The following is a 27863-nucleotide window of genomic DNA, read 5'->3' on the forward strand; positions in this document are numbered from 1 at the left end:
GCTCCGCTCCCGGCCGGGCCACACGCCCCTAGCGGGGAAGCCGCGAGCGGCGCCGCGTCCCTGGCAGACCAGACCGGCCCGGGACAGACACGCGCCCCCCGGGGCCAGGCCGTGCCAGGGCCCGTGCCCCCCGCCTCCTGTCCGGTGCTCGGCTTGTGGGCTCTGGGGGCAGCGCCTGGCTGTACAGCGCCGAGCACCAGCGACCTGCTCCAGCTGGGGCTCTTGGCTGCTACCTGCATGGCCACAGGCCAGCGCCGTGAGCTCATCCCAGACCCCCGGGACCCCCAGCCTCCCTTCGGGGAACTCACTCCCAGCACACAGGGTGTGCAGCGCCTGGGGCACATCCTCCTCTCACCGGCCCCTAACAGCCTGGGCCCACACCCGCCGCGGCTCTGGGCAGCAGAGGGGCCAGCAGGACTTCACCCTGCTGCGGGCCGAGCTAGCGGGCCTGGTCAGGAGCTGACTCTAGCATTAGCCAGGGCAGCAAGAGGATTTCAACATATGGGAGCCAGGAACAGGGCAAGTCACTCCACAGCTGACAGGGGCCGAGCATTCCCCTGCTCCACTGGCAATGGCTCCTTCGAAGCGTGGCTGCTCCTCCATCTCAGCCTTTTGTAGGAGCAATCAGGCTTCTACATGCAGGAGAAACCTTCATGCTCTTAGGGAAACATCTGAGAGGAAGCTACAGCACCTATTGCCCCGCTTGATGAGAGAAATATTGATTAGTTTATGATACTTAAAAGCACATCAAGTGCTTCAATAGGAGAGACCATCCGGGCCCCCAAGGGCTTACACTCCAGCCATCCCCCTCGCAGCGGACGGGAACTGCCCCCTGCTTACTGCTGGTGCTGGAACACGGAAGGTTTTTGTCAGTGTGGTCAAGGGATTCGATCAGGGACAGAATCCAGGAGTTTCTAGCTCCGAGCCCTTTGCTCTGCCACGATTCACTGTGTGACCTGCAGCAAGTCACATTAATCCAGTTTTCCCATTTCTAAGAGGGGGATAATGCATCTCCAGCTCCCCTCAGCCTTCGTGTGCTTTAGTATATGGGACACATTGATCGCACTAGTGCAAAACAGGCTGTGTATGTGTCATCACATCCCACTGTGGCATGGAAACAGAACTGCCTACCCTTGTGTCACAGGCCCTAGATTAACAGCAGCTTTAGGAAATTCTCCTCAGCTCATGCAGAAGAGGCCTATGGTTTTGGAGCAGGAGGCTCCGAGTTCTAGCCCCCCTGCCGCCCTGGAGTTCATAGTGACCTTGGCATGCAGCACAATAACAGGAGTCCTGCTTTGTCACAGATTTGTGACCTATTCAGGGGCTCGGCCAAGCCTTGTTTCCCAGGCAGACTTAGTGCCCAGCAGCACTCTGAAGAAGTTATGTGTTTAGTTGCAGCATGGTAAGAAATGACACCCACTGCTTAGTAACGGACAGGGCTGAATTTACTTAGATTGTAGAAGCAGCACCTTGTCTCAGGTGCTGTCAGAACACAAGAAAAGGTGCAGTGCCTGCTCTGAAGAGCCCCTGAGACAAAGGGCAGAGGAACAGGACACAGGACTGAAGCCAAGCCATTGGTGGATGACCAGCGCACAGAAATAATACTCACAGATCTCAGTGCACTCAAGAGAAGTTAGCGAGCCTTATTATCCCTATTTTCCAGGTGGAGAAACCCAGGCACAGAGGCTAGTATCACACACTGAGTCAGTGGCAGAGCCAGGAATAGAGGCCAGGTCTCCTGCCTCTCGCTCCTGTGCCCTATCCACTGCACCATGGAGCCATGCTGGCCAGAAATCCTCTCCTTCCCCCGTTGATTACAGATAGGCCAGAGGGGTGCCAGGGATTGGGTACTGGCAGCTGTCAGGGCAAGCTCCGGTTCCTATATATAAAAGCATCCGATGTGAGAGGCTAGTCTGGGTGTTGCTAGGTGGAATCCAGGCCAGGACCTGGGCAAATACAGTGCTCAGGGTGCCAGCTATGGAGCCAGGGACCACGCGCATGGGTCCGTTGGTGCCCCTGAAAGAAGAGCTAGTCCCCTGGATGTTTGCTGCCCCATGCAGTTGCCTGCCCTCTGCCATCACCAAGGACACTGCGTGTCCTCAGAGGACAGATGAGCACAGTACAAACACCTGTCACTTTCAGCTATTTTGGGGCAGACCAGTCCATTTAGATGAGTGGCCAAGGTTTGCGCTCTACCCCACAATTGTGCAGGGGGCATGCTGGCTGCTATCCTCCCCCAGGCTGGCACGTACAGGGCCACATTTTAAAATCCTCACTCCTTTACTTCACGGGGAGCAAGCACGGCAGGGTTTGTAAAAGGCTTTGAGATCCTTCAGCCTAGAAGGCACTAGAGCAGTGTACAATATTCATTTCATTGCTAGTTACCAGGGTTTTCCAGCGGTAGAATGAAAGAGCCATAAAAGCTTGTAGCTAGATCTGGCCTACGGAAGGAAAAGGTGAGGACAGGGTGGGTCCCATTGCTAGGTGGACATTGTGCCTTGAGCAAAAGAATATTGCTGCTTATTGCAGATTCCTGCCAGGCTCTTGGTTTTGCTGGTTTGTGTGACGAGCCTCTCGCACCTGGTGCTTCTATATATAGGAACTGGAGCTTGCCCTGACAGCTGCCAATGCCCAATCCCTGGCAGCATGAATGCCCTCCCTTCCTGCTTTTCCACCTCCTTCACTGACAGTTCAGGCCCTTCTCCCTCAGAAACCATCTGCAATTGCAAACTGCGCTTTCAAAACACACATCCAGGCAGAGGCCTGGGGGGAGGGGAGGCAGAACTCAGTTCAGACTCTGCTCCGGAGCCATTCCAGAATGTTCTGTCAGAAAGTCATGATGACAGAAAATGCACTTTCCACAAAATCAAATTTTTCTGCAGGAGAATTTTGATTTTGCGAAAAGTTTTCTGTTTTCCATCAGGAAAATCAAGACATTTTCTTTCAGGTCAATTCAACCCAACTCAGACTATTTTATTTTTTAACTGACTTGAAACATTTAGTTTTGAATCAGTTTAAATAAATAAATCTGAATTTCCCGATCAACACATTGCCTCATGGGATTGTAATTCAGACTTCCATTCTCATCTATTGGCTGGAGGACTACAACTCCCATACTGCAACGTGGAGTTCCCTCTGACCGAGCTGCAGGGCACAGCATGGGAGTTACGGGTCTTAGGGTACATTACGGGAGATGTAGTTGAACCAGGTAGCCTGGCCCCTAGGGGAAAATAGTGCCGTCAGGTTCCTAACCATTAACTCTCATGAGGCAATGCACTACTATTGGGAAAAGTGGGGTTTAGTATTGAACTGACTCAAAACACTGCATGGTACGTCAGTTCACTAAACCAAAACACTTCGAGTTGGGGAATGTCAAAACGTTTTGCCCAGAAATGCTGAAACAAAATGTTTCAAGTCAAATTTTGAAACTTCTTTTCCACCAGAATCTTTGCGGTGTGCACTTGCTCACAATTTGAGACAAAAACAAGTGTTCCTGTAGGGCAAAATGCCAAATTTCACCCTCCCCTACTCCATCCACAGTCCCAGAATAACTGGTGATGTCTGACGCAACAGGCTTCAGAATCAACCCCTCATCGTGACAATTTGAGGGGAGTGGTGTAGAGCTCCGGGAGTGCTGTGAACTGTCCCTGCCAATTCAGTACATCACAGCATGACTCACACGCAGCAGATTCACTTCACGCACATGGGAGGAATATTTATTTATTTAAAAATGAAAGCAATGGGGACAGAGTCACTGATCTAGCACCATCCCCACCCCTCGTACATCCACCCTCACCCTAGGATCCATCTTTGCATCACCTCATGCCTGGCAACTGCTGAGAGAAACTAAATCTGAGCTGTCACCAGGACAAGGCAGTTGTACTCAGCAAGGAGGAAGGGGATGACTTGGTCCAGCAGTAGAAGAAAAAGATAAAGCAAGAAAAATGTTGATTTAAATTTACTGCTTGTTTGCTGAGCTCAAAGCTGCCTGTTGTACCAGCCCAACAGCAGCATTACATTAAACATGAGACTGGACTATCCCCTGTAATCTTTGGGGCATTCTGCGTGTGGACTGTAGTGTCTGGGAAGTCCTTGGGTACGACTGTGCCCCCTCCTGAGTACACTGCCAAGCCAACATCTGATGTATAACAGAACTGAGTAAATAATGCACACAACTCTGAACCATTCATAATTCATTGCATTCACTCCGCTCACATCTGCACCTTTTCTGCCTTCATTTACTGTAAATAATGTAGGAACTGCAGTTACTGGCAGGAATGTTTGTGGAAAGAGTGAATTGTTATTGTGTGCGTGCGTGAACATGCCCACCTGTATGTCTGGAGAAGTGAAGCTGGAACTTGTCAAAGTGAGTAGCTGCTGCAGAAATCCGTTTCCAGGAGTTACACTCTTCAGATCAAGGAGCTGGAACAATAGCACGTGACCTGTACATCTAGTTGGCACAGCCTGAATTTCAGGTATTGAATACAGGTGCAGAACTGCTCATGAACAGTCTATACAAAGCAAGATATATTTGTAGAAATTATTCAGCAAATAGCCTTGGCTACTGAATGAATGAAACACTCACACAGTGAAGTTATTATTTTGCTCCAAAAAAGCAGGAGTGTCTGTCTCCTCTCCCGTGGCCATCAATGACACGGGCAGATCACTGCAGAGGAAGTGCCCTTTGTTCAGCTTTCATCTCTTCGCTAGTAAGGAGCGTCTGAAAATAAGCAGCGTGTTCTCCCACAAAAGCCAAGCACCAGGGCATGTCCTGGTGCAATTGCCACACCGGGGTTGTGAAATGAGTCGTAACATCTTACAGCTTCTCTTGTCTTCAGCAGAAGAATGGTCCTGCTTAGTATCCAAGGTAGACAGCGGCTGGAGGAGTGCACCTGTCAGACACTCGATCTTTGCAGCTCTCAGCAGCCTCAGAGCCAGCACATCAGCACAGTGTTACTTTAACTCTGCTTCCTTAGCTAAACAAAGACACACACACACACTCTCTCTCTTTCTCTCTCCTTCCTGCCGGTCTGTCAGTCTGAAATTCATTGTGCATCTTGTAGTGCATCCAGCAGCACTTTCGCTTGGGTTCAAGTTGCCAGCACTGTGACGTAGTCAGAAGTCTCTTACAGGGAAAGAGGTGGGCTGAAGCCAAAACAGCGTTTCACTGTCAAGTGCCTGTGACATTTTCATGACCGTTTGTTTACAATGGGGACAGGATTTGTACTCATTAGCAGGCAATTCACGGTCTGCTCTTTTCCCCTCTTCAGAGCACGTGATTAGCCCCTAGATTGATGTGGTGCACGAAAACCGCACTTCTCTCTTACCTTCTACAATAGTCAAAAACAGCTTTGTAACACCATGACCCAGAGCACTTCAACCAAGATGTCTGTCTTCAACTCCCTCCCGTCTGCCTGAGTGGGATCATCTGTCGTTGGCGTACCTAAAGCTATTTGTAATGCGACACAAACACACTGTAACAGGGGCACTTGACTCCCACGCGCCCCCTTGTGGCCAGGGATTCCTCCTCCACCTACCTTCTGGGCTCCCTTTAAGTCTTTCTGCTCTGGGATGGAGCTTGGACTCTCAGGCGGCGTCCATAGAGTCCCTCTCACGGTCTCAGCCCTCAGGGCTACCTGGCTGTCTTCTATGCTCTGCAATAGGGTGCTGACATCCAGGCTACTTCCCTGAGTCCTTGCAGACCCTACTTCATGGCCTGCCACAGGAGCCCAGGTTGCTCCCTGTGGTTCCTCCACTAAACTGTATTTTATTCCCTTTTATGAGGCCCAAGCTTCAGGCTGTCATGTGACACCACTTCGTCCAGCACCCATAGGCTGGGAGGCAAAGATGGGCCTATTGAACAGGGTGGCCTCTAGCTCCAGGCTTCCTGGCCCTTAGGAGGAGGCCACCCTGTTACACATGCAGTTTAATACTATTAAGCACTCTTTGGGTTCAAGTTGTCAGCACTGGCAAGAGCAGGATGTTCCATTTTCCTGAGCCGTGATTTGATCGTGCCCTTCACATGCCACAACCAGACTTTGAGAAATCCACTGAGATATTTCTAGATTCTCCATGACTTTTATGGCACCGTTTATCCATAGATCTCAAAACACTTTATGGAGAGGAGAAGTATCACCCCTGTTCTACAGAGAGGGGAAACTAAGGCACAGGTAAGTTACATGATTTAGCCAAGGGCCAATTGAGGCCTGGTCTACACACACAGTTGCACCAGTTTAACTAAAGGTGTGATTTAAAACACCTCTTCTCATATGCAGAGATCAGAGCTCAATGTCCAGGTTCCATAACAACAGGATAGCCTCTGTATCAAGGGTTAAATCAATGCAGTTGTGTGTGTGTGGACACTTTATATTGTAAATTTACAGGGCAAGCTAAACAGAGCTTAGCAGTTTTAAACCAAGGTAGGTGCACATGGGGGTTTGCACTGCCCTAACTAAACCAGTTCAAGACTGTGTGCAGACTAGCCCACAGAGTCTGTGGCAGAGCTAGATACACAACATAGCTCTCCTGACTCACAATCCAGTGTCTTGTCCATTGGAACATCACTGCGGCATCAGCAGAGCGTCACAGGCTTCTGTACTTAGCAGATCTTGAAGCAATCACTAGAGAATAGAATTGTTAACCCCTTTCACTACGTCTGATTCCCAGATTCAGTTCACACTGGAGGATAGAAAGTTCAGCATCTCTGCTGCTTCCTACTGGAGAAGCCTCAACATGGTCACCCCACATTAACAGACCTCTCTTTCCTTCCCACTCTCAAGAACACATTTGTATTAACAGGGCAGAGATGGCCACCTGTGGAGCATAGCTACTCTGTTCTGCTGCTCTCACATCTGCACCGCCAGCATCACCTCTCCTTACATCTCTGACATGGAGTTCTCCACTGCACTTCAAAAGAGCCGCTCCAGCCTGGAGCTTGGTTTCTCGGCAATGAAAGCTTCAAGGCAAAAACCTATTTTTAGCTGCTGTCAACTTCTCTCAGGGACCCAAGCCACAGAAGGCTCTTCCATGTACCCATCTTTCTCTGGGGGATGCTATCTTAGAATACCGATTACACTGTGAAAAGCGACAAAGAGTCCTGTGGTACCTTATAGACTAACAGATGTATTGGAGCATAAGCTTTCGTGGGTGCATCTGATGAAGTGGCTATTCACCCACGAAAGCTCATGCTCCAATACGTCTGTTAGTCTATAAGGTACCACAGGACTCTTTGTCGCTTTTTACAGATCCAGACTAACACGGCTACCCCTCTGATACTTGATTACACTGTGAGTTTTACATTTGAGAGAGGCTCAACATACAGGGCCCTGAGCAGTTAGTTCTTTGGCCTCCCTGAACTAGGTAGTTGCTGTAGCGAAGTGTCCATTTCCGCAGATGTACAATGGGGCAGTGATACTTCCTTACGTAAGAGGGCAATTCCCCTCACTAATGCCATCAATTCCCCTCACTAATGCCATGTTCGTGAAGGGGTGTAAGACCCTCAGGTGTAAAGTGCCATCAAACAAAGTCCAATACCTACTCCTGGGGGAATTCTGTGCTACTGCGCGTGTGTATATTTAATGAGTCCCACAGATTTCTATTTTTTTGGTGCAGAAAAAAGCTTCTGCACCAAAAATGTTGCTGCAGTTCTGCCTATTGCCCACCACAGGGCGCTATGGCGCAAGAACAGCAGCAGCTCCCAGGAGAAAATAACTGCTGCAGTTCTGCCTTTTGCCCACCGGAGGGCGCTGGGGTGAGAGACCAAAGCTGCAGCGAGGGAAGAGAAAGAGTTTGTCTTCGTCAGGCCAGGCCAGGCGCTATGGGGAGACAGGCAGCGTGGGGTGCTGGGGAGGGGGGTCAGACAGGGGCTAGTGTGGGAGGACAGACTGGGGCACGGGGTGAATGGGAGTGGAGGTGCAGAGACACACGGTGATGGGGAGGGGGTGCAGAGCTACATAAGGACAAGGGAGTGGTTGGGTGGGGGCACAGAGACACATGGGGATGGGGCAGATGTGCCTGACTGAATGGGAGAGGCTAGGGGTCAGCCAGGGTCTGCATGGGGAAAGCTCCCCAACAATCCCTTCCTGCCCCCCCCAACAACCTGTTCCATACTTTTCCCACCCATACCCAACAACCCTCCAAGTTCACACCCAGACTCCTTCCCAGGAATTTACTTCCCTCTCCCCATAGCTCTTCCATTACCCCTGACTCCCCCAAGCCTTTGCTCTGCTTCTGAGGGGGGTGGGAAATATGGCTCTGTATTGTAGTTTAAATGAAGTATTACTGAGAGTTCTGTATCAATATGCCTAGTAAGGAATCTATTTGTCAAAAAACATTTCCTGAATCTTTTTTGTTGTGTGTATTGTTACAGACATACTTGCTGACAGGTATTTTGAAATAAATGACCAAAAATAATTGAAACTGGTGTGATTATATTGTGTTATTTTGACAAATAAAATATGCAAAATTTTAAAATATTGTGCGCAGAATTTTTAATTTTTTGGCACAGAATTCCACCACGAGTAAGTACCTTGTATAATTTCTAGAGAACATCAAGAAACCTGGAAAAACAAAGTACTAGTTAACTAACCTCACAATGCTTTCCAGCCCTATTACTCCCGGCCAGCGGATCAGGAATGGAGAGTAATGACAGATGGACACAGGGGACTCTGTGCAAGCCTCACTTGGATGGGTTGCTCTGGCCTCTGACACATACCTTCGGAGTCTGGATTTTTCTCAACTTTGACAGTATTTGTTGAGCTTGTCCTGCCAGTGAAGTCACACTGAATTCCTGAAGACTGAATATTTCTGTCACTAATGTGGGCTCATTAGTTTGAATTATTTTAGGGCTCAATTCTGGTTTTACATATGATGCTTCCATTACTGCATATTTTATATCTATATCTGCCCAGTACCAGACCTTTGATGAGACATAGTAAGACATGGCCACCAACAGGACATCAAATCAAATTGATTTGGGACAAACTAGACACCAAAGAGACTAGTACTCAGTCAGATGGAGATTGTTTTAAGAGATAAATGAAAAACGTATAGAAACGTTAATTCCAAAACCAACCGAATATCAGGGAAAGAAAAGCCACATTTCCTTCCCCACAGCATGTTCAGGCCCAGCTACATCTCCAGCTCTTTACTTTGCCAGTAAACTGACAGAAGTTTCCAGAGACAAACTCTACTGAGTGTTACACTGGCCAAGCAGCAAGTAGGGAGTGACTTTAATACAGATACACCATTCCTGCTGCCAGAACTAAATAGCAAAAAAATTCACGACTAAATTTTTTGAACATTAATTTATGTTCTGCCAGAATTTACCAGAACAGATAAAAAAGGGAGACAGATGAAAGTGTCTCAAATGTAACAAACTTTATCCAATAAGATTCAATTATTCAACTTCTTAGTCAGTTGTACAGGTTTTTGTTTAACCCTCCACGGCTATAAAATAGGTTTTGTTTGGAAGCTAGACATACTCCTAAAATGACTCCAACCACTCTCAGCAAAAGGACTGACTTTTCAGGAGCAATCAAAAGCCTAAACTGACCTGCTTTCAGGAGAGACCAATGGCAAGTTCTCTGATGGTTAGCAGGGAGCTTTGTTTCTTTCTCCGAAGGAAGAAACACTGTGTGGCAGAGTCTGACCTCACACACCTGCCCCAGGCAGTCTGTAGCACAGTCAGATTTCCAATGTGAAACCCTGATGCTGGTTTACCCTTTCTGCTTCAGTGTGCGTGCATAATACGTAGGACACATTGCGGTCTCCAGCCTGGCAGCAAGCGCATGGGGCTAATGCCACAGCTATGCATCTAGGTGCTTGGTGATTCTGCGAACCTTCTCCTTTTTGTTTTTGTTCCCATGTTTTTTCCAGGGCTTTCCTCTGACATTCTCGGAGCTGGATGCAGCCAAAGACACAGGCCCGCTGCCAGGTTTATACCCCATCACAGTCTGGACACCTTTTGTCAGAGCACGGACATTCTCCTAAAAAACAATAAATATTTGCAAACCTGTAAGCATGGAGGCATTTAATTGTAGATTAAATTACAACATATTAATTTTAACATCAGGCATAAGCCAAGGGAGATGCTAGGGGGCACATCCAGAGCTGCAAAGGGGGAGTGGTGCCAAGGGACAGAGCCCCAGAGGGCCATAGGTCAGACCGCTACCTAGGGGCACATTGGGATTGCAGTGGTCTACTTTAGTCATTGGGCTGTTATGGCCTTTGCAGAGCAACACTGCAGTCACTCTGCTGGGATTCGTTCGTGCTCCTGCCCACCCGTGAAATGCCCAGCACGTGGGAAGCTCAGTTTGGGCCTAACTGTGAACTTCTCCTGTACTGCATTGACAACAAGGGAGTTTTGGAGTAGGGTGGGAAAAAAAGAAATTCCATGTCTTTAGCAGGGACATAGTATTTTTTGTCCGCTTGCTTGCAAGTGAGTGCTATGGACACTGGGGTCTGCCAGATCACCTTGGCAGGGTCCAGCGAGGCCTCGTTGATCAGGAATGCTATATTTGCCAATGTAGAGCTTGCAAGATGTCAAGCAACTTGTGCTGTTGCTCTCTGACTTCCTCCAGAGGGACCTGGAGAGAGTCCACAACCTGCGGAACAGTTCCTGGAACAGTCTAAAATCGTCTGCCAATGTTGGAGATGGTGTCATGATGGCCTCATCATGGGGGAAAGATGAGGAGAGGTGAGTTGGTGGTGTAACCTCTTCCTCCTGTTCCTCTAGCACTTCTTGTTCTGTCTCAGGCGGTCTAGAGACTGATGAAGACAGAGATCTCATTTGTGTCTGTCTCTGCTCTGCAGGTGGTTTGGGAAAGTGCACCCTATATGCAGCCCCTGGGTCTCAAAAGGACTAATATGGGGAATTGTTATGGGATTGGGGAGCACCATACCAGGGACCTGGTTCACTTCTGGTCTCTGGGTATCACGGACAAGAAGATGATGCTCTGTGTGGTTGGTCCTGATATGATGGAGGACTGCGTGAGGTAATGAAATACTCCTCGTCTTCCTCCTCCTCTTCCTCTCTAGAGAAGGGTGGTGAAGGAGAGTGGTGCTGTGTCTCCGGGGAAAGGCATGAGGTGCAGACAGCTCGCTACGGAGAAGTGACAACTCAGGGATGTCAGAGACTATCAGGTTCCTTGGCTATCTAAACTTCTGTGGTACCAGCAGGAGCATCATTGGCACCAGTGGGTTAGAGATTGGGGGCATTGTCGGTGCTGAGGATGGAGTGCATTCTCTTGAGCAGCCAGTAGATGGAGCCGAGGGTCACGTCACTGTTGAGGGCTTGCTCCGTGCGGAAGCATTCAAAGTTGTTTTAGTTGAGACCAGTGGTACCAATTTCAAAATTCTTGTAGAGTCCTTCTCGGTGCTGAAGGACAGTGTTTCTGTCTGTGGTCCTGCCTGTTTAGGGTCCTTGGATCTCTCCTCAGTGCCAGTACCGGAGGTGCTCGGATGGTCGCCTCCTAAGTCTCACCCCTGAAGACGCTGAGGCTACTGACCTCGCAGGGGAAGACTTTCTCTGAGGCGGCTCCTTAAAGGGTGAGCTAGTGGCCCACTTCCTTTCGTCTGGGCGGGAGACAGTGGATTTTCTCTTGGTGCTGCGTGGCGAATGAGGGTAGGCTGATGATCGTGCCGACGGTGACCGCCGCGTAGGAGAGGTTACGACCAGCCTCAGACCCTGGTCTCAATGAGAGCTCTCCATTAGTGAAAGAATTAGCCTCAGTTCCCAGTCCTTTCTGGACCAAGCCTTTCATTTGAGGCAGTGAGTACCCTTCTGAGAGACATGTCCCTCGCCGAGACAGCATATGTACTGGGCGTGACCGTCACTGACAGGAATGGTCTCACAACAAGAGAGGCACCTCTTGAACCCATGGGATCTGGGCATAACCCCGAGAAGGGAGAACTTCCCAATTGGGAAGAGCGTAGAAAAAGAAACCTACACTAAGCTAAAGAATAACGGGGAGGAAAGAGCAACAGGGGGAAGAAGAAAAAAAAAGCAATGGCTAAGATATATAACGTTGTAACGGAAACACTTCTGTTACTAAGGCTACGGATGTCTGAAGGGCTCTGCTGTGGATTCCATACCAGAGCAACAGCGGCTGAGAAGCTCACGGCACGAGATGGGGAGGAGTGCATGTGCGCCCCAATAGGCACCACTACTGATCTCCGATCCCCGGCGCAGGGTGCTACCGCATCTACAGTGGAGCGCCCATAGGGAAACTACTTAAAGAAGAACTTCCAGAGTTCCAAGACATTAAAAGTCAACATTAACAGTCCAAAGTGCTCCTTCGCCAAGGCTTTTAAGATTCTTGGATGCTAGTTATCTGAACCTGCTGATTTATAAATGTCTATCTTTTGTAGCTGCTATTTAACATCCTCCATGGTTACTTTTTCTGGTTACGCTCTAAAGATGCTGACAAATTGCTACTAGCATAGATGTCTCTAAGGCAACTACTCCAGAACTTACCTGGTGGAAAAATGTTTTGTCCACCACATTCTCAATTTGTTTTGCGTTCAGATTCCTTTCGGACTTTTCTGCATTGCCCTGCATAGCTTTGTGCTGTGTATATCTTTCGTGCCGGTGTTGGAAGTCTTTTGGGTCAATCCCAGGAGGAGGATAGCAATACAACAGCTTACCCTGTAAAATCAAAATCAATCAATCAATGGCTTCCATCCTCGTGGCAAGAATCTCACAGCCAGACCCTGAAAGGGCAAGGGTGGGCTCCATGAGTTAAGAGAGCAAAACTATGTCTAGTGGCTAGGAGCTGCAGACTGAGTGTCAGGTCTCCTGGGCTCTATTCCAGTGACTCGGTCTAACGCTAAACCCTTCTGCGCAATGTTTCATTTGCCTGGCTGCCAAATGGGTACAACACAGACCTCCCAATGGTGCCATGAAGGCTAATAAGGCTCATCCAATGAGAGGGACTATAGAAGTGCAAAGGATTATTATTGTCAAGGTTATGGGCACTGCAGCCATCATAAGGCTACTAACCAAAACGAGTTCTCTTTCCAACTATGCGCTGTATATTTGAGATACTCCTTCCTCTCCAGCTAGCATGAGCTGCCTAGCATGTCTCTTTCTGCCATCACACACAAAACCACCTTTCTAACTGTCATCAGCAGAGAGCTCATTCTTTTCTTAGACTCTTTCTGAGTAAAAAGCCCAGATTATAGATTTTTGGCTAAAGAAACACTTCAGCGCATCGCGCTCCTTCATCCCCCAAAGGCAGAGCTGCTTGAGCAGGACAGAGAACAGCGGGAGTGAGAACTTACACTGACGTAATCTTTCAACACATAACGAGCTGATCGTGGCTGGTCTGGCTGCCCATGCGCTGTCATAAATCCTCTCATATCTGGGAGAAAGGCAGCAGGTGGTTAAAATTCAGAGACCTGTTATAGCAGACTCTCTGAACAGTGAGACCCACAGCTATGCAATAGATACTGCTGTCGCTAGCGCAGCCCTTTCTTTTGAGAAAAAGCCCATGTCCTCTCCAAATCCCAGTCTGATGCTAGGCCTGTTGGGAAGAGCGGGGATGGGAGATGAAAGCTGTCACCAGGTGTGGGGAACGCTGTTGATTGCAAGGGGCATTGAGAAGCATTCTAGTCAGAAGGAAATGCGGAGATTCGACAACCCCCCCAAAACCCAATCGCTATTAGGCTAGAGAAGATTAAACACACCAGAGAGTACACTCAGTCCTCAGAAGAGGGAGCTAAACAGCTGTTGCATTTAGCTCAGATTGACCCTGCTGACTGATTCGGGAGTGTTGGCATCAGGCACCTAACAGGAGGCGTGTCACAAACCAACTTCCATGTTCAAGATCATTGCCAGGTACCATTCAGATATGTATGTTTTATGTAAATGCCTTCTGATTAGGGTTATTTCATCTGCAGGAAGCAAATTTGCAAAGCATAACGATATACTCCTGTGGGAATTCGGCACCACTGCCCAATGCAGAATTTCATTTTTCTCTACACAATTTGTGCTGCAGAATTGCCGGCTGCCTGTAGGGGCTGCTGGCCCAGCAGAGCTCGGCTCTCCAGCTCACAAATACAGGACACTGCCAGGGGAAAGGGGTGCTGGGAGGTTCCGGGCAAATGAGGGTTCTCAGTGCAGGAAATTCTGTACAAGCCCAGGACCCAGCATCAGGCTGTTTCTCCCTCTGGATCCCAGAGATATCGGGGAGGGGGAGGGAGGGAGTGTTTGGACTCGGGGGAGGGGGGGTATCCTGCAGCTGGGCTCTGGAGGGTAGGGGGTGCAGGTGTCTGAGACCAAAGGGGCAGAGTTTCCCCCCAAGATGTGCCCAGCTGGCACGTGTGACACACCCAGACGGAGGCACCCAACAAAAGCATAACAGAGAAACAGGAACTGGGTCGTCGTAGGGGTTTCTTTAACTTTCTACTCCAAGGGGAATTTTTTCGTTGTCTGTATTGTTACAGACGTACTTGCTGACAGGTATTTTGAAAAAAATTAACAAAACAATTGAAACTGGTGTGATTATATTGTTACTTTGACAAATAAAATATGCACAATTTTGCAGAATTTTAAAATACTGGGCACATAATTTTTTGGCACAGAATTCCCCCCGGAGTAACTATAACACTTACAGAGGATTAGCCATCTACACATGGCCTCCAGCAAAGGCCTCATAGTCCAAGAAGGAAGTTTTTAGTACCTGAGACACCCAAGTGTGAAACTGAATTTAACCCTATGCTTCAGTGACTAAGTGAATTGCGGGGGGAAGGGGGAGGGGTTAGGGTATCATCACTCACATCCATATGCTGTTAGCAGCTCTTCAGATGTTGGTTGGCGATCTGGCTCCTCATCTTCTCTGGGCCTTATGATATTTATTCCATAGGTTGCTTCTAAAATATGTCGTGGGATATGCTGGCAAATGTGAGCTAGTGAAGGAAGCCATAGGCCAAGTTCTGTTCTGCGTGCACGAGATGCACAGGCGAAAGGTATTCTAGGTTACTCAGGGAGACTACTTTGCTTTTCAGAGTAAAGAATGACTTTCAGATTTGATTATATAGGTTGAAAAAGGAAAGACACATGAGCCTCCACAATGAGGATTATCTTAAAATAACACAACTCAAAAGAACAAAGGCAGAAGACGACAAACACAGGTCTATTTCATCCCTTGGGCAACTCCACTGACTTCAATAAATATGGCCAGACAGCCTTAGTTCCTGCTAGCATACAGTATATTTCACATCTAAGTGTTACCACATGCCAAACACATGTGCAAATACATTTCCAAACCCTGAGCAAAGGATATTAGAGAGATAGGTGGAACATGGTCCCTCATCTGGTCTATAGGCAAAATTCCACAGCAGATCATCTCTGCCTTTGTAGAGACAAAGGATGGCATCACCAGACCGGGACAATCGCAGAGACATAGGCCAGGCTCCACATACAGAGTCTAAATGGACAAGAAAAGCACAGGTCACGGAGAGCAGCCAATGTATGTTCCAAGTGAGGAAAGGGAACGAAAGGCAGAAAAATCACAGTAAAGTTGGGTGTGGGTGGGGTGAGGGAAAAAAAGTTAGTGCGGGGGAAGATTCATTGAGCAGAAACTCCACAACACTACAGTGGTGGCATGGAGATGGCCAGCCAGAGCCTACACTTTGCTCAGCTGAAAGAAGAGCAGAAAGCCACAAGAGCCCAGCTGTGTACCAGTGACTCCCGGGGACAAAGAAGAGCGACGGCTTTGAAGGCTTTTCCTTGCAGTCTGAAAAGAGTCGATCATCTCAACGCGGGGGCAAAGCAGAACAGTCAAGGACGATACTCTTCCTTTACTTTATGCTATGGAAGGTGCTTCTCAACCTTTAGGAATCTAAAGTACCTACTTCTGACTGAGAACCCCTTCTTGCCATGTGCTGATGGAGAGAGGAAGGCCAAGTACCACATTTACAATGGAATATGGAAAATATTTCCATCAGAACAGAAGCTCTCATGCGTTACTCTCTAAGCTGTAGCCAACTCACCCCTGAGATATTCCTAAACCACACTGGCACAGGTCAAAATAATACATGGCATTCAAATCAGAGACTTGAGACCTCCCAGCGTCTGTCACGGGGGCAAGCCACCTTGCAATAACACTTTCTTCAGCCGGAGGTGACTGAAATGCCAGCACCCCAGTGATACCTGAAAGTGCTTTGTGTGACCTGGTGTGGCAGACACCGACACTTTCTTGTTTCCAAGGATTGTGTTGATTGTTGAGCTCTTACCAACGTTAGGGTAACCCACCTGGAAGGCAGAAAGTGGATTGATAAGACAGTCACACCAGGCAAGGCATTATTAAGCTACTAATAGAGGTTTGGCACAGGGGCTAACCATCAATCTAAGCACCGTTTGAAAGCTGTACTGTAGAAAGCTGCAAGGCTGCAGTGCTTAACATGAATCCACACTTTGAATCCTTACTGATTTCACTTGCCAGGTTTTTGTCCTCATGGGAAGCGGGCCTTCTGGACAAGTGTACGTTTCACACTGCAAGGCTCTTGGACCACGTTAGTCTATTTCGAGTACAAGCTCCGACTTACCAGCCCTACTGTGACCTCTCCCTCCTTCACCTTCTTCCCAGTATGTATCGTTCTGAATATCTCCAGCAGTTCGTTTTTCTGTACCAGATGGCTGAAGTTACTGATGTGCCTGCTCTGCAGTGGCGCTGGGCTCTGCACTAAAGCCCTGTCAGTCCTGCTTTCCATACAGCTTGGGTTACTGGAATTTACTTCTTCCTCACCATCGTCTTCAGAACAGGTCTGCCAGGCATCCTCCTCCTCTTCACAGTCCTCATATTCATCACTATCGTCGTCATCACTACCCAGGACTCTGCTTTCAAGATGCAGAGCGTTACCCCTGAGTGTGCTTTCTGCACCGCTCTGCAGGGCTCTGTGCTCTTCCTCACTGGACCTGTCATCTTCAGAGTCACTTGCCTCCTCTGCTGCCTCCTCAAGTTCTAGTCCCTGGGTAAAGAATGAGAGTTTCATGGATGGAATAGAGAGAGGGCAGAACATCAGCAGCAGTGCTGTGGGGAAATAATTATTGTACTGTACAAATCTATGCAGCCAGATTTAATTCTCACCCCCTTATCTATTTTACAGGATTAGTGCAGACTGCCGATAAGCCATGCCACACTCCTGTGTCGGCAGCAGTCTGAGGGTTTGGAGCTCAGTAGATGTCTTCCTCGAGTGGCTTCACATCTTTGCTCAGTGCTTATTTCATTTGTCTTGAAAGAGGACTGCAAGAGCTGTGCTAACTGAACTGAAGGGGTATATTATGCCATTTCACAACAGCTTTCAGTGCACGTCTCTATCTGCCACTGAAATGCTATTTTGTACCTGTGCAGATCTTCCCAAACTTTTCTTATTGCGTACCCCCTTCCAGATCTGCCAGCTGCCTGCATACCCCCCCCTTCTCATCACAGATACTTTGTGTGTTCTTAAAGCTACCTTTCTCGAGCCATCTGTCCATATTTCACTGTTACGTACAGACACACGTATAGTGCGACATACAACCCAAAACCCCTAAGTTCTGAGCTCAGTTAGACTGGACAGTTGCTGGACAACTGAACCGGCACTGTATGGTGATTGGAGGGGAGGGCTCTGTACATCAGTGTCTCTGTGCATCTGTGTTCTCATTGTACATCTTAAAGTAAATTAACTACAGTATTTTTATATAACAAATTCCCAGAGTTTTAAAACTTTGTCTGAGTAGCCTACTATGAAAATGCAATAAATAAATTAATAAATAAATAAAGGCCACCTTTACCCAATTTCTCCCACATACCCCCTGAGATGTCTCTCATACTCCCAGAGGCATGTGTACCACAGCTTGGGAACCCCGGCTCTAGAGTGAGGCTCAGCAGTTACCCTTCCCTAAGGAAGAGGGTATTTCCCCTCTTTTTCTGGAGTTCAGTTACACTACTGCAAGCATGACTGCAAGCAAAACCATACGTCTCAGTCTTCACAATTCACCAGACACACAACCACACGTGAACAAGTGACCTAAGCTACCTTAAGTTCAGCACTCAGCTGCATGCCTTCTGCCAAGGCTGACCAGAACACAACTTTAACACCTTCTCTCTCAAAGAACTGCGCCCAAGCCACGCGCTGCTCTCTGCTCAGCAAATCCGCCTTGTTTAGTAGAATGATGTTCTCTTTGTCGCTGCTCATTTCCTTCACGTAACATTCCTGGAGAACACAAAAGGACTAGACAGGATTCTGATTTGGAAACCGCTGCAGTCCAACATCAAGGAAAGTAAAATTAAGTCTGCTTCAACGTACCCTTTGGTAGGCTCACCAACAATTCTACCATTAGGGCCTGATTTACAAAGGATTCCACACACAGCTGCATGTCTGATTTGCAAATGCAGTTACTGGGACTGCTTGCACAAAGTGGATATTTGCAATACAAAGGGCCAGACACAGCTGGCATTTACGTACACAACATACCCTAGATACTCGTGCGGGTGTGGCACAGAAAGGCTCCAGACCTTGGAGTACTGAGTCCCAAAGCTGACTCTCTAGTTATCAAGTCTGCAATTTTGTTGCTGCAGGACATTTTATTTCAGAGGCTTCTGTTAAATGGCTGCTGTTTCTGTGGGCTTGTCTACATTGGCAATTTACAGCGCTGCAACTTTCTCACTCAGGGGTGTGAAAAAACACCCCCTTGAGCGCAGCAAGTTTTAGTGCTGTAAAGTGCCAGTGTAGACAGTGCACCAGCGCTGGGAGCCACACCCCTCGTTGAGGTGGATTTTTAGAGCGCCGTAACTACACAAAGCACGTTAAAGCACTGCCACGGCAGCACTTTAGTGTTGCCAGGGTAGACTAGCCCTTAAATTCCCAATATCCCAACCTTATATGCTGTATAATCCATATAATTATACTGTATATAAAATTATACACAGTCAAAGTGAGCACTGAGACAAGGACAGTAATTTAGAAGGACATTTGCTTCACTTAACTTACCAGATCTTGGCATCTAAACAGGAGAGGATTTCTGGCATCTACTATCTGAACCACAATGTCACTGCAAAATAAAAGGCCAATAAGCACCTTTTGCGGGCTGTTCTCTGTATAAGCTCAATGACTGCCAAGCACTGCATGAGGAGAAGGGAAAGCCCCAGGAGATAAATCATGCAGGATAAGCCCATCTGATCCCAAGTGTCGAACCTGCTCAGAACTCCAACTGAAACAGTTCCTTCACACACACAGTCCTTGCCAGTGTGCCCTTGGGAAAAACTTCCCAAGTCAAGAAGTTTACCACAATGAATATGAGTAAGACTCATGACTGTTCAGTGTGAATACCATTTATGTCAGAGATACCACTGCTGTCCAATTCTCCATCCCCCCCTTGGAATCCAATAGTGTAGACTCAACTAAAACTTCCCAGGGAGGGACCACCTCAGAGATGGAGGGAGAGCCCGTACACGTGTTTCAGCATTGAGATTAGACTGTTTGGTGGGGAATTTTATGACTAAAGATACAGTTACAAAATGTTGTAGAGAGAGTCCATTAAACATCACACAGAGAAAAACTAGTACCAGCTACGTCTGAAGGGAGTGAAAGCCAGACACAAAGGAATCATATAATGCATCACATGGGGATGGGATAGAAATAATAAAAGCTGAATATCATCCTGATAGCAATGTATTAGGACTGTGTATAGTAAGGAGAAGGAAATGGGAGACGTCCAATTGCTGAAGACTTTTGGAACAAGATTGAAACAAACACTTCTAGAAAATGCCCGTAATGTGCAAGCCTATATTGCCAGGGATATGGACTGGATGGCATAATAGGTTTCTCCCATCTTCGAATTTTATGATTAGACCACAAACATGAGCTCCAAGGAGAACACACAGATCTGTACAGACCAGCACCACTGTCTAAGCACGTGTAAGGTGTCTGGATACCAGACATAAGGGCGCATACAGTTTCTGACAGCATGGGAGCTCACCAACCAAAGTCCCCTGTGACATTGAGACAGTAACAAAGAGGCTCTTTATGAAATAAGCAGATCACTGTGACCTTGCTGCTGAAGTATTTTTCAATTTCAGAAAAGTCAGTAGAGATACAATCTCAAAGTTAATTACTAATAAAATTAAATGCCTAAACTAGATTAAACTGGCAGATGGCTTTGCTCTTCTGTTTCAGCTAAGCAGAGCAAACAGAAAGATTATTTCTGTGGTATGCCAGGTTGTTGTTAATGTCCCCAATAATCTTCTTCTGAATGGCAAGAGGCCCTAGACCAGGAGCCCACTCTCCACCTCACCTTAACTTTCAAGTGCTCCACTATTCCGGAACACATCATTTTCCTACCACCCCAGTGCCATGGAATGACTATGTAGGTGGGGTTGGGATGGTGGTTAAAGCGGATAAAAGATTTTGAACGGACAGCCTAGAAGGCAGGTCCATCAGGGAATCCACTGAAAGAGGGCTGCGGGTGTTGCTGATGTCAGTGGGACTACTTGTGCTGCAAGCAAAGCATGTGCACACGTGTCTGCAGCATCAGGGCCTAGAATTGTGTGTGTGTGTGTGGGGGGGGGGTATTTAAATTGCTTTTAGTGGCATAAAATCTTTCTCACTTGAAAACAAAATTAATGCAGTGTTCACAATGTGGTCCTTCAATATGTTCACAATCACTTTGTTATTTTTTTTTAAATATACACAGGCCAAGATATTAAAAAATAGGAACCTAAAGTTATATTACTAAGTCTATATTTAGGCAGTTAAGGATGGAGTTTTCAAATGCCTTTATGTGACTTAGAAGTACAAGTCACTGACTTCAGACTGCAAACTATGATTTTTTCAGTTTTCTTGACTTGGGGAAGTTCAATATATTGGAAGGTGGAGTTGGTTGCAAACACAGCACGGGCTATCTGCTTATCAATCATATGTTTCAGTTTGTGCTGTTCTCACAGTGAGGCTGCTAATGAAGCCCTGGATATGTTTTCAGCATAGATGAGCATTTTAGGCCTGAAGCTTCATAGTTACAAAATGTCCACATTAGCCACTTAAGATTATGAAGTGGGAGTAAAGTAAAGTACTAGCAACAAGTGAATAAAAAACATCTGATTTAAATTAACAACAACAAAAAAGCAACACTCTCTCTCTCTCTAAGTCATGATTTTTATCATCCGTGACACAGAAACCGATAAATGTTACCTTCTTTCAATGACTCTCCAGAGCTGGCGCCAAAAGTCTAAATTCCGTTCAAATGGGGTCAAAATCAGTTTCTCTTCTTCCTCTAGCCTAGAGAGAAACAGAGAGGATACTCCACACGCAGATCTTGTTACACAGCAAACACAGCACCAAGTCTGCTTAGAATTACACTCGCCTCTCATGGAGTAATCTACAAAAGGCAGGGACCCAAACATTAAGGTTCCCCTCCTGTGAGGTCTCTAAATAGATCTCAGCTCCTGAAGAAAACCCACCTTAGTGCCATTAGTACACAGGTGATGTGATGGCAACAGGTCACAGCAAAGAAAAGCCATCTCCATCAGCAAACAAACTGGGAAAGTTCAGAGCTAGGGTATCGGAACAGATCAAAGAAATTACCCCCGTGTCACCCAGTATCTACACAGCTAGTTGGCATGTGGAAAAAATGCACTTGGGGGCCATTCCTGGCAGCTTACTCTCTGGGCCAGCTGCGCTCGGCTCTCATGGGGAGTGGGCACCTCACATTTCTCTTGAGCAGCACTATCCTGTAGAAACTGGAAGTGACATTGACATTCTCTGGAGACACATGCTTATCCCGCCTCCTCTAAAGGGGTGTGGATATGACACTGTGCTTCGGCTCAGAGCGTGGAGTCTGAGGGGATTCTAAATTAACCTCCATTTTTTTGGAAAAAAGGAGAAACCTGCAGTATGTAAACATGATTTACAGGTTTACTTGCTCCTGCCTCAGCGCAGGGGGCTGGACTCAATGACTTTTCAAGGTCTCATCCAGCCCCACATTGCTAGGATTCTATGCCATATGGTCCAAATTCTTAACCTCAGAATAACCAGGGTACTTTTCGGAAACTCGCCACAAGGATGGGACAGGATCACAGTGGTCACAAACCACCAAGGGATTTTTCCGGTATTTACCAGGAGCAAAAGACATGATCCCTGTGTCCTTAGGGCTCTAACAACGATATAGAAAACCCACCCCTCCTCTAATGTCATTGATTGGTTGCGTTAAGCACGAGTAGCACACTCACCGAACAAGCTGTCGTCTCCACTCCAGAAAGCTCTCTCTCTCTGCTTGCTTTAACTTCTCAACACTGGTTCTCCTATCCCAGTATGGTCTAGAATGATCATATATTGAAAGAAACATACAACAGTGTTTTAGAATGTTTTCTTGGTTATATTTGTCCAATAAACTTCAGATCAGAAAGAACATTTGCTCTGGACAGTTCAGAGGCATTTTATTGGTTGTTGTTCTTATGTACAGATATCATATTTCTTTGTTCTCTTTAAATATGAAATCTCATTTCAAAAAGTGATGAGTGCATTAAACAGAACAATGCATTCCATGATACATTATAATCTCTCACTCAAAAGGCCAGTTTCCTCAACTGTGTTGCATAGGATGTGGGATTCGTCTCTCCCGCTAGATCTTTTTGAGTTTAAGAGTCTCTTCTATCTGGCTGATCTCAAATAGTGTGGCTGAGACTAACAGTCCTCTTTAAAGAACTGACTTTTAAAAATAATCAGTACCTGCATCTTTCTCAGTGTTAAAACTCTTATATTCCATTCAATCATCTTAAAAGTTAATTCTTATGATTCTCAATTCTGCAACTGGTTCAGCTTCTGAAGGCAGTGAACTAACACCGCATGCAAGGAAGAGTTACAATCGGAAGCGGTTGCATAGGGATCCTGTTCTTGGGAAGGTCTTGCACTGCAGCATTGTAGATGAGCTAAAGACTCAATTTTAAACAAACAAGAGTACAAGAAACAAATCTATCCATATCGTAATAGTCCTATTTGTGTTTCAAGTAAACTGTATTTATCATTTTTAAAGCTTTTTTGTTGTTGTCTCCACACATACACAATGCACTTCGTGACTACACACTATGGCCTCAGACCAGAGCATTCAGGTGGAGGGCTATTACCTTTGAATTAGAAAACCCAATTATTTTATCATGCGACTATAATAAAAAGACTAAATTAACAGGTTAGTTAACAATTCAGTACATAGCATATATGTTTGAGCACCATGAAGTGGCTCAAAAATTGAATATTACATACAACCAAGAATTTATTTGGCTGTTTTGCAAGTCAACCTGTTAGCTTAAGTTTTTTTTAATATTTGAAGTAGTATTACAGTAGTAATGAAACGACAGAACAACAGGACACGTGTCCTACTAAAATCACATCAACAGAATACTATGTGAATGAAATCTAAATCATTCCTCTATAAATATAGTAGCTCTGAAGTCAACAGTTTTTCTGAAGAGGGAATAATCCCCTTTTACCCAGATTCACATGGTCATGAACAGCAAAAATACAAAAAACCAAACAAACAAAAATAGTTTGAAATTTTCTCACTTTCAAATAATACCACCAACATCCTCATCATCTAGCTCTTATATAACCATTTTCACCAGTAGACCACAAAGCGCTTTACAAAGGAGGTCAGTATCAATATCCCCATTTTACAAATGGGGCAACTGAGGCACCGAGTGGTGAAGTGACTTGGCTGAGGTCACCCAGTAGGCCAGTGGCTGAGTTGGGAACAGAACCCAGGTCTCTTAAGTCCTAGTTCAGTGCTCTACCCACTAGGACACGCTGCATACCCTAGTATGTGGCTGCTGGACTGCTTTGGTTTCGCCGGGTACATCTACACTGGAGGTGCAATGTCCAGCTCGGGGAGACATACCCACGCTCTCTTGGATTGAGCTAGCATGCTAAAGCCAGCATCGTAGCCTGGCTGCACCACGGTGGGATGGCTAGCTGCCCCAAAACCAGAGCTAGGATTTCTGATAGGACTGTACTCGGGCAGCGAGCCCATCCCACCACCCGTGCAGCCACGGCTGCGAGGTTTAGCATGCTGGCCAATCAAAGGCAGCACGGGTGTGTCCACCCAAGCTGGAAGTTACACCTCCAGTGTTGCTGTACCCTGTGAAAACCTTCCAGCTCCAGTGTGGACACTCCCAAAGCGGTATATGGTATTTTGAGTTGCCTGGTGCCTCACCTTATTTAAAAAAGCACACTACCTGCTCTGCTGCTGGGCCTCTGCGCTCCAGCACTGACCCTGGTATGTTACACCGAGAGTGCACTGCCACCCAGGGGACATCATGAGGTGCCTGGTACCCTCACAGCAGCAGTGGCAGGTTTTCTGTGATGTAACTGGTACATTCGGATCAAAAATTCAAGCAACAGGACAACATTTCAGTGAAGTGCAAATGTTAGAATAAACGTGGGAAATAATAACGGCTGAACTGTAAATCCTCATAAAAGGAAACTTACACTGGAAATGCCAATAGACTCAACGGAGGAGACACTGCAGTATTGCCCTGAGCGGGATCTTACCTTCTTGGTATACACAAAAACTGTCTGTTTTCCTCATGGAGTTTCTTGATATTTTTGGTTTCTTCTGCTGTCAGCAGGCCAGTCCTCGCCTCAGAAGGAACAAACTTGATATTCAGTTTCTCTGTTTATAAAGGAAAAAACCCTGCCATTAACATTCACACTCAGCAAGTGCAGATGTTAGGATCTGGGCTCCAATAAAAGAACGCCCATGTGAAGGTGGTGGGATTACACGCCAAGCTGGCAGGAAACCTTTCCAGTGAAAACCATTCAACTATGTACCAGTCAATGGTTGCTGGGCTCACTTGACACCAATAATTATATGCAAATTCTGACTGTGAATTTGTGCAAACATAGCATATGTTGCTTCAGTTTACAGATGCTACATCAGTTGTTGACCATTACGATAAACACAGTTTGAGTCCTTTGGGGAGATTTTAACACTATTATCAAAGTGAATTGTTTTTAATGCTAATTCAATGTTTGGGAAAGGTATGAGATTAATAGTACTGGGAGACTGAAGTCCTCTAACAATAGAGCAGAAAGCACAGATGACAGCTATGTAAGCTTTCCACCCACTCCTCTGCTAGTACGCTTCAGCCTTCACCTAGAGGGACAAAGGATTAGTCCCCATTCAATCCTTGGCTTCTTTGCAGATAATGCAAAGTAACATTCCGTGTGTGGTGTGTATCTGTGCGATGTGCTTCTGGTTCCATTAGGAGATGGAATGATGCTATGAGACATTCCACATAAGGCCTGCTCTACACACAAACTTGCACTGAAATAGCCAAGTTGGTTTTAAATTCACATTTTCCATTGTTTTGTATAAGTCAGTGGGTGGGCATGCTCAATATGGAATAACAGTACCCTATTTTAATTTAGCTTAATTCAAGCTTTTTCCAACTGAGATTAAATCAAATAGGACACTTATTTCAAAATACACATGCCCACCCCCAGACTTGCACCAAAAGTGTTGAACAGCACCAGGGATAATACTGCTCCCTGCAGAACTCGACTAGAAACACACCTCTTCAATGATGATTTCCCATAGTTAACTACTTTTTGAGCATGGTCAGTAAGCTAGTTCTTAAGCAATTTAATATGTACTCTATTAATTTTGTATAGTGCTAATTTTTTAAATCGTAATGTCATTATGTACTAAGTCAAATACCTTACAAAAGTCTATTACATCTATTCAGCTACTTTTATCAACTAACCTTGTTATCGTATTAAAAAAACCAGATTTGTTCAACAATACCTATCTTCCATAAAACCACGATTAGGGGTATGGAACAACTTCCGTATGAGGAGAGATTAATAAGATTGTGACTTTTCAGCTTGGAAAAGAGACGACTAAGGGGGGGATATTATAGAGGTCTATAAAATCATGACTGGTGTGGAGAAAGTAAATAAGGAAGTGTTATTTACTCCTCATAACGCAGGAACTAAGGGTCACCCAATTAAATTAATAGGCAGCAGGTTTAATTAGGGGGGAGGGATAGCTCAGTGGTTTGAGCATTGGCCTGCTAAACCCAGGGTTGTGAGTTCAATCCTTGAGGGGGCCATTTAGGGAACTGCGGTAAAAATCTGTCTGGGGATTGGGTCCTGCTTTGAGCACAGGGTTGGACTAGATGACCTCCTGAGGTCCCTTCCTACCCTGATATTCTATGAAAAGGAATTATTTCTTCACAAAACGCACAGTCGACCTGTGGAACTCCTTGCCAGAGGATGTTGTGAAGGTCAAGACTATAACAGGGTTCAAAAAAGAACTAGATAAGTTCACGGAGGATAGGTCCATCAATGGCTATTAGACAGGATGGACAGGAATAGTGTCCCTAGCCTCTGTTTGCCAGAAGCTGGAGATGGATCACTTGATCATTACCTGTTCTGTTCATTCCCTCTGGGGCACGTGGCATTGGCCGTTGGAAGACAAGATACAGGGCTAGATGGATCTTACGTCTGACCCAGTATGGCCCTTCTTATGTAATCCTACAGCAGCTTATGCAAAAACATAGGGAAAGCCTCAGAAGCCGCATGCTCCAGCTTTTAACATACCTAATGCCTATTAATACACAACATATTTTTACATTTCAAATCATCATATCATGATGGGTCTCTAGCATGGCCAAAAACTTACCAGCCGCAAATTCAGTTCCTGCAAGCTCTGCTGTAGCAAGGAATTCCTCAAGCGAGCTTTGTTCCGTCACTGACTGAAGGTTGAGGCGGCCCCAGTCATACCCATCATTTAACTCACTTGTATGTAGCTGCAAAGAAAAGCAGATGTGTTGTCAGGCTGCTCTGTAACGCCCGTAAGCACCAAGTCAGAGGCCATTTAACAGAGCCCCCAGTGGCATGTTCACGCTGGGCCTAGAGGATTCAGGGCATTGGCCTGGCAGGTGGCAGTTCTTGCCAAGGACACAGACAGCACAATGGGGCCCACACTGTGATTCTCCCTGTGTTCACCGCACTGACCTGCTGAGGTGCAGGCTAGGAGAGACCCAACTTCACGGGACCAGGGCTCTGAGCGCTCAGCTAGTCTGGGCACCCCGGTGGGAGGGAGCACTCCATGGGGGATGGGCACACCGGGGCAGGGGAGGGGACTCCCCATGGGGGGGGGGGGGTACACCGGGGGGGGGGGGGGCACACCGGGGGGGACAGAGTCCGCGGAGCCTAGTCTGGGCCTAGGCCGGCGCCCAGCGCTCCGCGAGGGGCCCGTTACCCAGGAGTCGGGCTGCCGGCTGCCCCGCTTGGCCTGGCTCCTCTCTTTCATGAGGGCCCGGCCCAGCCCCGGGCTTCTCTTCTTCCCCATGCCGATGCCTCCGCTGTCCCAAACGCTTTTCTCCTGGTCTGGTCTCCACCGGCACCCGTCCCTGCCCCGGAACTGCTCGTTCCGCGAACCGGAAGCCAGGTTAGTGGGGAGACCCTGCACATGGGGGGGGGAAGGGAAGGCTCCCAGGGGACCCCTGTCCCCCTTGTCCGTCCCGCGGAAAGGAGACCGGGCTCTCCGGAGCCGCAGCAGGGCCCGACCCGGCCCGGCGCCACTTGGCAACGGTACAGGCCGCCGCGTCCCTCTTACGGTGTCCGGTGGAAACGCGACCCCAGAGCGAAGCGTTCCGGGTTCCCATCGGTCCGATGGGGACGGTCCGTCAGCACCTCCGCGCCGGCCTCCTGCTCCTCCATCCATCCATCCCCCTGTGCAACCTCCTCCTCCCTCCATCCACCCCCCTGTGCAACCTCCTCCTCCCTCCATCCCCCTGTGCAACCTCCATCCATCCATCCATCCATCCATCCATCCATCCCCCTGTGCAACCTCCTCCTCCCTCCATACACCCCCCTGTGCAACC

General features: G+C 47.2%; 1 protein-coding gene across 3 annotated transcripts; it reads right to left on the reverse strand.

The window, feature by feature from the left end:
- Positions 1 to 9361: 9361 nt before the first annotated feature.
- LSG1 (large 60S subunit nuclear export GTPase 1) lies at positions 9362 to 27346 on the reverse strand. 3 transcript variants are annotated; one of them, XM_024209137.1, is made up of 14 exons: positions 27239 to 27346; positions 26657 to 26783; positions 24523 to 24643; positions 22209 to 22295; positions 21172 to 21258; positions 18976 to 19036; positions 18022 to 18198; positions 16549 to 16971; positions 16154 to 16255; positions 15285 to 15428; positions 14779 to 14902; positions 13282 to 13361; positions 12476 to 12646; positions 9362 to 9986 (listed from the first exon to the last, which is right to left on the reverse strand). In XM_024209137.1, exons 1-14 carry the CDS (start codon positions 27326 to 27328, stop codon positions 9807 to 9809), a joined length of 1974 nt encoding a protein of 657 aa, XP_024064905.1. In that variant the 5' UTR covers positions 27329 to 27346; the 3' UTR covers positions 9362 to 9806. The 3 variants fall into 3 exon arrangements, with proteins under 3 accessions (XP_024064905.1, XP_024064906.1, XP_024064907.1); XM_024209138.1 differs by lacking the exon at positions 16154 to 16255; XM_024209139.1 differs by lacking the exons at positions 26657 to 26783; positions 27239 to 27346 and adding an exon at positions 26402 to 26438.
- Between the last annotated feature and the right edge of the window lie 517 nt (positions 27347 to 27863).

The sequence above is a fragment of the Terrapene carolina genome, unplaced genomic scaffold (assembly GCF_002925995.2).
Source record: "Terrapene carolina triunguis isolate 2854851 unplaced genomic scaffold, T_m_triunguis-2.0 Scaffold88, whole genome shotgun sequence".
NCBI lineage: Eukaryota > Metazoa > Chordata > Testudines > Emydidae > Terrapene > Terrapene triunguis.

What these genes read in the sequence shown, in the direction of transcription:
- LSG1 (XM_024209137.1), bottom strand. Translation starts at nt 27,328, where the DNA reads ATGGGGAAGAAGAGAAGCCCGGGGCTGGGCCGGGCCCTCATGAAAGAG. An exon ending in TGGAGACGACAGCTTGTTCG is followed by an intron (nt 21,259 to 22,208) that starts GTGAGTGTGCTA and finishes GTTTCTCTCTAG; the next exon opens with GCTAGAGGAAGAAGAGAAAC. An exon ending in GAGAGGTCACAGTAGGGCTG is followed by an intron (nt 16,256 to 16,548) that starts GTAAGTCGGAGC and finishes TCTGCCTTCCAG; the next exon opens with GTGGGTTACCCTAACGTTGG.